Source organism: Cavia porcellus, unplaced genomic scaffold (assembly GCF_034190915.1).
Source record: "Cavia porcellus strain 051 isolate PalLab524CR breed Dunkin Hartley unplaced genomic scaffold, mCavPor4.1 scaffold_9, whole genome shotgun sequence".
Classification (NCBI taxonomy): Eukaryota; Metazoa; Chordata; class Mammalia; order Rodentia; family Caviidae; genus Cavia; species Cavia porcellus.
In genome coordinates, this window is record NW_026947492.1 from 70,549,457 (window position 1) to 70,556,569 (window position 7,113).

A 7,113-nucleotide genomic window follows, 5' to 3' on the forward strand; every position below is an offset into this window, starting at 1 on the left:
GACTTCCACATCTCTACGGTCTAACCTAGATGCCCCTCCTCCACTCTCCCTTAGCACATGGTGCTTCTATATCCCAGTACTTATCACTATACAGTAAGTAGTTGCTTAGTTACTTGTCTCTATCCCTCACTAGGCCTTAAGCACTGTGGGCAGGGACTGTGTTTTATTCACTGATGTTTCCCTAGGGCCCAACGCAGAACCTGGCAAATAAAAGCACTCAGTAAATATTTGCTTTTAAGAGTCAATGAATGATGAAGGTCTGCACTTCCAACTTTCCCTGAATCTTATGTCCTGAAGATCCACAGCTTTCTTCTTGGTGTGCTTTGTAGGGTAAAGCTTTGGCTCCAGTTGGGGTTGAAGGGGATCAAGACTTCAGATTCTGAAACCTCTGACTGTAGATTCCTAGCCCCAGCTCTTCTGACTCCATAGGATTTGGGTGTTTAATTAGACTGAGTCCACCCAGCCCACCCTCCTATATTGTCCCCCACAAATTGACCTCACTGGGCCTGCTTTTATGAAAGGTTTATTCCTAGTGCTAGATCCCAATCTTCCTGGGTTCTACGCACAATTAAACTGGGTGGGTGGGTGAGAGGAGGCCCAGTCAGATGCCGGCCAGAAATGGAGCTCCCCATTATCCCCACCTGCTTTGGTCCCAGTCCCCTTCTCTGCAGTGGGCACGCATAGAGGAGGGACAAAGGGTATTGGAGGCAACATCGTTGGCCCAAAGGAGCCCCAGTAGAGCTGCCATTGGCTGACAAGGCCTTTTGAGGCTCTGTCATTGGTCAAGGGGGTACACCCCAGGAGCTGGGGATAGGCCTGAGGAGTGATGCCATTGGCCAGGGAGTGGTTCTGTCATAGCTTTTGGTTGTGGAGTGGAAGGAAAAGATCTGGGAATGAAGCCCAGTGGCCACAAAAATGAAAGACAGGGCAGCAGCTTCTGGACCTAAAGGCCCTCTTCATACCACAGTAGTACGGGCCAAACTTCCATCAGATCCCAGCAAGGGAAAGGGAGCCCAAGCCAGAGGGCAAATGGCAAGGGATGTCCCATGTCCAATCTCCTCCACTGGGGCTGCCCTTCCCAGTGTCCTTCTTGATAGCCAAGATGGGCTGGAAGTAGCTCACTGCTCCTCTAGCCAGGAGGGCTTCTCAGCTCCTGGACGACGCAGCTTGATGTTGAACTGCTGTAGGGTCTGCTCCAGTTGTTTCTGGTTCCCAGCAAAGTAGGCTGACACCGCATTGTGGAAGAGCAGCAGCTGCTTGTGCATCACCTTGATCTGGGGGTCCAGCAGGGTCAGCTAAGGCTGGACTCAGGTGCCCTTTTTGAGAGCTCTGAGCCTGAGTATAGACCAGGGATATGTGGTCTCTGCTCTCATGGTACTCTTGGGGTAGGGAGTGAACCTCACCCAGGGAATCAAAGGAGAAGGGTCAACCTGATGGAAAAAGCCTGATTTGATTTTCTGGGCCTAGGGTTGGTACCCCAGCTAGGGGCACGATTTTTCCCAGTTTATGTTTCTGAGAAATCCTCCAACAGAAAAGGGGCAGTGATTGGACGGAAAGAGACTTAAATAGGTTTAGGGGTTGACTGGGCTGGGGAACACCCCACTCCCTAGTCAGGCTGCACCTCCCCATGCGATAATGAGTGTCAAGGGAAAGGTGATTTAGAAACAAAGGGATGGGGTCGGCACCTTGTTTTCTTCCAGGAACTTGAGCTTGATGGCCACATCTCCCCGAAGCTTCTCATACTTGTCCCGATGGGCCTGGAAGGTGGCCTGTGCGCTCTCAAGTCGACCACGGGTCCCTGCATCCCGGGGGCCTAGGCTCAGCTCCTCTAAGTCTGTTCGGTAGGCATCATATTCCAGCCTGAGAAGGGGTGATAAAGGCTGGTCTCCACCCCTTTTATCAATACAAGTTCTGCTTTCCTTCCTGAACTGCCCCTCATGCCTGAATTTCCACCCATATCAGCCAACTCCCCAAACCTTAGGCCCTGCCAGTCCCACACCTGGCAGCCTCATACTGTTTAACAGTCATGAGTGTGTCTTCCATGGTCTTGGTGACCAGCGTGTTGATGCTAGAGACAAAGAAGTTAACAGCCCCTAGCAGCGTCTCCCCGTTCTTGCACAGAAGCTTCTGCGTCTCTGCATTATAGCCAAATTCTTCCTGAGGGAAAAAGGGAAGGACAGGCCTTGAATAACAGTCCCTTCATTCTCCTCCTTCCTGGAGAGGAAAAAGTCATCAAAAGTAAAACCACCAAGGACTGCCTCTAGCAAGGCTCTCTTAGCCAGGAAACTAGTTTGGGCCCTGGGGATGCCAGAGGTAAGAAATGTCAGGCAGGGGTGTTTTTAGGTAAATTCAAAGACTGATATAGGGAGAACTGGTGTAGCAGGCAGAGGAGGGGCTCTGATTAGCCCTAGTACCTGAAGTATTCTCTATAATGTACAGAAGGGCAATTGTCAGACACTTGGTGTGCCCCTTCTCCCATCCCCACTCCCTCCAACTTCTGGACCTCTGTACAAACCCTTAAATTGCCTTCGCACATGAGTGCTGCTGGGGGCAGGGCTGGGCCCACCCTTGAGGGATTCTCCCTGTGGGCTGCAGGAGGGAGGGAGGGAAGGAGTCTGAGGAGTGACTGTTTGTAAGGGCCCAGACCCAGTCCCTCCACCCTCTTTGCTCTGGCTGAGGCACCTGAAGTTCTGGGGACTTCTGGCTGAGATCAGCAAAGGCGTCACCTAGTGCATGCTGGGTCTGCAGCAGGCTGTAGAGGTGGGCTGTCAGTGCCCGGCCCAGCTGCAGGACACTTTCATACTTGCGCTTCGTCTCACGGAGCAACTCGATCTGCAGTTCTAGCTCCAGGTCCACAGTCCGAGAGCCTCGGCCAAATCGCTCTGATAACAGTTGTTTTGTGCACTAATTGGGGGGTAGAGGAACAGGTCAGAGAATCTAGACTCTGTACCTCACCAAGTACCTATTCCAGCACCCCTAGTCTCCTAGTCTTAGCCATAGATTGGCTATTAGGTTCTGGAGAAAAGGGAAAAGGTTACCCAGGGCGAGTTTTGAGAAAGGGAGAGGTGCTTAAATCCCACCTTATATGTGTTGATGCCCCATTTCTTGACGATGTCAAACTTCTCTCCAGCGATGCCCCGAGCTACCTCATCTCCAGGGCCAGCAGGAGTGGTGCTGTGAGATGGATGGCGGCCAGATCCTAAAGGACCAAGTTCTTGACACCAGCCTCTCTCAGATACAACCAGTTACCTCTGTGGCCCCACCCATATTTCCTGCCTAGCACCTGAGTACATGAAATGATTTCCCCAGAGGGGAAAAGGTAGAGATGATTAGATTGTCCTATACCTACCGTAGGAGAAATTAGGATCTTGTGCTCTGATGTCAAATCTCAATACTTAGCCTTCTTATACTGGGGATTGGGGGGATACTGGTATACAGAGGCAGAGGAAACAAAAAAAATATATACTACGTTGCAGGGGAGTCAAGGATGGTGGATGCTGATAATAATAGTAAACCTGGTTGACATTCCCATAGAGAATCCTAATCTGGGAGATTCAGGGCTATTTGTTCCTCTAAAGTAAAATGCTGGGAAGTCCAGTGTTCCAAATCAGTCTCAAGCTTCAGAACAGGAAAACTCCTGTGAACTACAGGTACTGTGTTGGGTGGTAGCAGCAGGTAAAAGAAAAATGGCCATATCAGGGGTCAAGGGAAGAAAGAAGCAAATAGAAAACCCTGGACACTGGCATTGGGCCATGGAGAGTTCATGGGGTCCATACTAGCAGAAGTTCTTAAGATTTCTAGGCACAATTCAGATGTTCCTGGATGCTTCTCCAAACCACCCCAGTCTCCCTCTCCACTGAGATCTTCTGTCTCTGATCATTCATACCTGTTGGGATGAGTCCGTCACCAGAGCCCCCATAGCCACCAGAAACAATGCTGGTTTCATTGAGGTTGGGTCCTGACACCATCACCTGCTGGAGGTCCTAGAGACCAGAGAAAGGAGGAAGAAGGTACTTCAGGAATATATAGGAAGCTAAAACATTTTGGGGTGGCAACAAGCTTAGATGCGGGGGTAGGCAGGGAAAGAGGGAGAAGGTAGGAGAGCAAGCAAGCACACATGCACACACACACACACACACAAACACATACATAATGAATAAAGGGAATTAGGTAACTTAGGTAACTGGAATGGAGTGGGAGTAAGAGGCCAGGATTTATACACTGGACTCCCAAAAGACAACGAGAAACATCAAACAGAAGCACCTGCTCCAGCCCATCATCTTCAGGAAGCTGCCCAGCTTCACCATTCCCATGGATAGGGATCTCCATTGTAGCTGCCTTCCCTAGGATCCCGTCCGTCATGGCTAGGGAAGGGGCAGTCTCCACCCTAGCACCCTGCAAAGGCCAAAGCAGGCAGTTTTGGAAACTGGCCAGCACTCTAAAAGAAGGACACCTCCCCTGCTATTTCTAAGGCTTCAGAGGTTGTCTCAGGACTTGAGTGTCCTGGGGGCTCAGATATATGTCTTTCTCCCCTCCATATGCACATGTAAGCCTCAGGTATATTCTCACCATCCCCAACCCCACCTTTAGTATTCATTCATGCATTCCACTGGTATTTGGTGAGTACCTACTATGTGTCAGGCACTAAGTCAATAGGAATACAGCAGTAAACAAGAGAGATAAAAATCTGTGCTGTTTTGGAATTTATCCCCACGCAGGTGTGTTTACTCCCATCAGGAGACCAGGCCCTTTCTGGGGCTCAGGTGCTCACACAGCATTCAGTCATGTTCTCCAATGCTTGAGCTTCTGCATTCCTCGGTGTTTCCTAACCCACTTCGTCTGGCGGGTCTCCCCTTCCTCCATCTCAAGCACCTCCTCTTTGTACAGCCCTCCTTATTAGGCCTTAGTTGTATCGACTGGTGTATGTTCCTGGAGTCTAATAAAAGCCTGTCTTCCCCAGAATCTAGGCGATCTTTTCCAAAGTCAGTTACGTCTTCCAGGTGTGAATTCCTGCTTCCTCCCCGCCCCCATACACCTGGGCATCAGGTGTGTCCTCATCCTTGCCCAAGACCCACGGACATTTTGCCCTAAGGCCAGGTTCATGACTTCAACTTCCCCTCATCCAAGTAAGTCTCTCATACCTCGGCCGGGCCGTTCTTCCCCTCTGGGCGCCAGGCCCGGACGGCGCGGGGACCTCAGGTTCCAGTTCCCGTCGCGATCCTAGCAGCAGGTCAGGGACTCGGCGGAAGTGACGTCCTCTCTGGGCAGAAGAAGCCGGCCACGTCGCAGATTATAAGGGCGGACGTGACGTAACCAAAATGGGCCGAACGATCCTGGAACTAAGCCGTCAGTCCTTGGAGAGTGGAGGGGTTACTTCCGGGGCGGTATCGAGAAGCTGTAAGGGAAGTGACGTTTCAGCGTGGCGGCGTCATGGAGCAGCAGCAACAGCAGCAGCAACAGCAACTGAGAAACGTGAGTGAGAGTTCAGTTGTTTGACGGCCAGACGTTTCCACGGTGAAAACCCCATAAGGCCAGAGATTCTACAGCTGGGGACACGGGTTGTGGCGCGCGGTCTTGGGAATCATCGGCGGCGGGATCTTGAGTTGAAGGATGGAGTGAAGCTCTTATAGTTGAATTCTTGGTCCGCTTCTCTCCCAGTTACGAGACTTCCTGTTGGTCTACAATCGGATGACCGAATTCTGCTTCCAGCGCTGTGTGCCCAGCCTGCATCACCGAGCTCTGGACACGGAGGAGGTGGGGGTTTGTGCAATGAGATCACCTTTGAGCCCCAGAACTGACGGTGGCGTGTTTCCACCAACCCCCAGTGCCACTACCTCTGACCCTGGCTTTTCCGTGACCTCATCCCTAGATTGGGAATGGGGAAGGAAGAAGCGAGTTTGAAAGAACACTTTTGGGCTGGGGATTTAGCTCAGCGGCATAAGTGCCTGCCTTGCAAGCAGGCAGTCGTGAGTTCGATCCCTGGTACCAATAAAAACGAAAAAGACAAAAAAAAAAAAAAAAAGAACACTTTTGACTTTTACTTCCACCTTGTTTTCCTTCCAGGAGGCCTGCCTGCATAGTTGTGCTGGGAAGCTGATCCATTCCAATCACCGCCTCATGGCCGCTTATGTGCAGCTCATGCCTGCCCTGGTACAGCGCCGCATAGCAGACTACGAGGCTGCCTCGGCTGTGCCAGGTGTTACTACAGAACAGCCCACAGCCTCACCACCAAGCAGTTAGCCAACCCTAACCCTAGGAGGGAAGGTACTGAAAGGACCCAGTGGACCATGGACTTGAGAGATCGAGGACAGAGAGATCGAGGGGTACTGTTGCTCCTTTTCTGGAGCCAATAAACCCAGTTTTTGCTGTTTGGTTTAAATGATGACCAGGGAACCTTTGTTTTGTCATTTGGTGCATATCTACAGGCTTCACCTCTTAGAAGCTGAGAAATTGCCTTCTATATCTAAAAGGACAACCTCAGGCATCTGATTAGAGCAGGTCTGTGGGTACAATTTACAAGTTGTAGTAGCAGCAAGAAGTTAGGACCGGAGATTTAGCTCAATGGCATACTTGCCTGCTTTGCAAGTGCGAGGTCATGAGTTCAATTGCCAGTACCAAAAGAAAAAAAAAAAAAAAGAAGTTAGTCGCTGCTCAAATGACAGATAAAATGAGAAATCACTCTGTCTTTGAGTATTTATAACTTAGTCAAGTATGCATTGGGGTATAACTATTTTTCCCAGACTGTGTCTTGCAAAAAGAATTCCGTTGGATCAATGGAAAGAAGGTGTTACCAACAACAGAAGGGAGAAAAAAAAAAAAACTCCAAAAATTCCATAGGGCTTTTAGACATTGCTTCTTAGGAAGTCAATGGCCACAGTACACAGAGAAAACCTGTGAGAATTGGGATGTTCTGTAATCGCAATCTTTTCTTCAGGTTAGTTTCTTAGTATTTTCTGTCTTCCTGGGATCACACTAAAATGTTTTAAGTAAATAAGAAGGTGTTCTTGTCATTGGAGCAGTCAAAACTGGGGAAACTACAGTATAGTCAGATTTGGGTAAGTCAAATCAAAGTGAAAAGTAGATGGTGGTGTTTATTAAAAGAATAAAAACAAA

General features: G+C 49.8%; 2 protein-coding genes across 4 annotated transcripts; one reads left to right on the top strand and one right to left on the bottom strand.

The window, feature by feature from the left end:
* Positions 1 to 507: 507 nt before the first annotated feature.
* Arfip2 (ADP ribosylation factor interacting protein 2) lies at positions 508 to 5,304 on the bottom strand. Of its 3 annotated transcripts, none has more exons than XM_003465248.5 (8): positions 5,142 to 5,304; positions 4,264 to 4,395; positions 3,887 to 3,983; positions 3,081 to 3,199; positions 2,683 to 2,904; positions 2,000 to 2,157; positions 1,686 to 1,860; positions 508 to 1,274 (listed from the first exon to the last, which is right to left on the bottom strand). In XM_003465248.5, exons 2-8 carry the CDS (start codon positions 4,360 to 4,362, stop codon positions 1,119 to 1,121), a joined length of 1,026 nt encoding a protein of 341 aa, XP_003465296.1. In that variant the 5' UTR covers positions 4,363 to 4,395; positions 5,142 to 5,304; the 3' UTR covers positions 508 to 1,118. The 3 variants fall into 3 exon arrangements, with proteins under 3 accessions (XP_003465296.1, XP_013003088.1, XP_063112705.1); XM_013147634.3 differs by having other exon boundaries at positions 508 to 1,335; XM_063256635.1 differs by lacking the exon at positions 508 to 1,274 and adding an exon at positions 1,293 to 1,430.
* A 9-nt stretch (positions 5,305 to 5,313) lies between these two features.
* Positions 5,314 to 7,113, top strand: Timm10b (translocase of inner mitochondrial membrane 10B). Its single transcript, XM_003465317.5, has 3 exons — positions 5,314 to 5,472; positions 5,659 to 5,754; positions 6,064 to 7,113. The coding sequence occupies exons 1-3, from the start codon at positions 5,431 to 5,433 to the stop codon at positions 6,238 to 6,240; spliced, it is 315 nt and encodes a 104-aa protein (XP_003465365.1). The 5' UTR covers positions 5,314 to 5,430; the 3' UTR covers positions 6,241 to 7,113.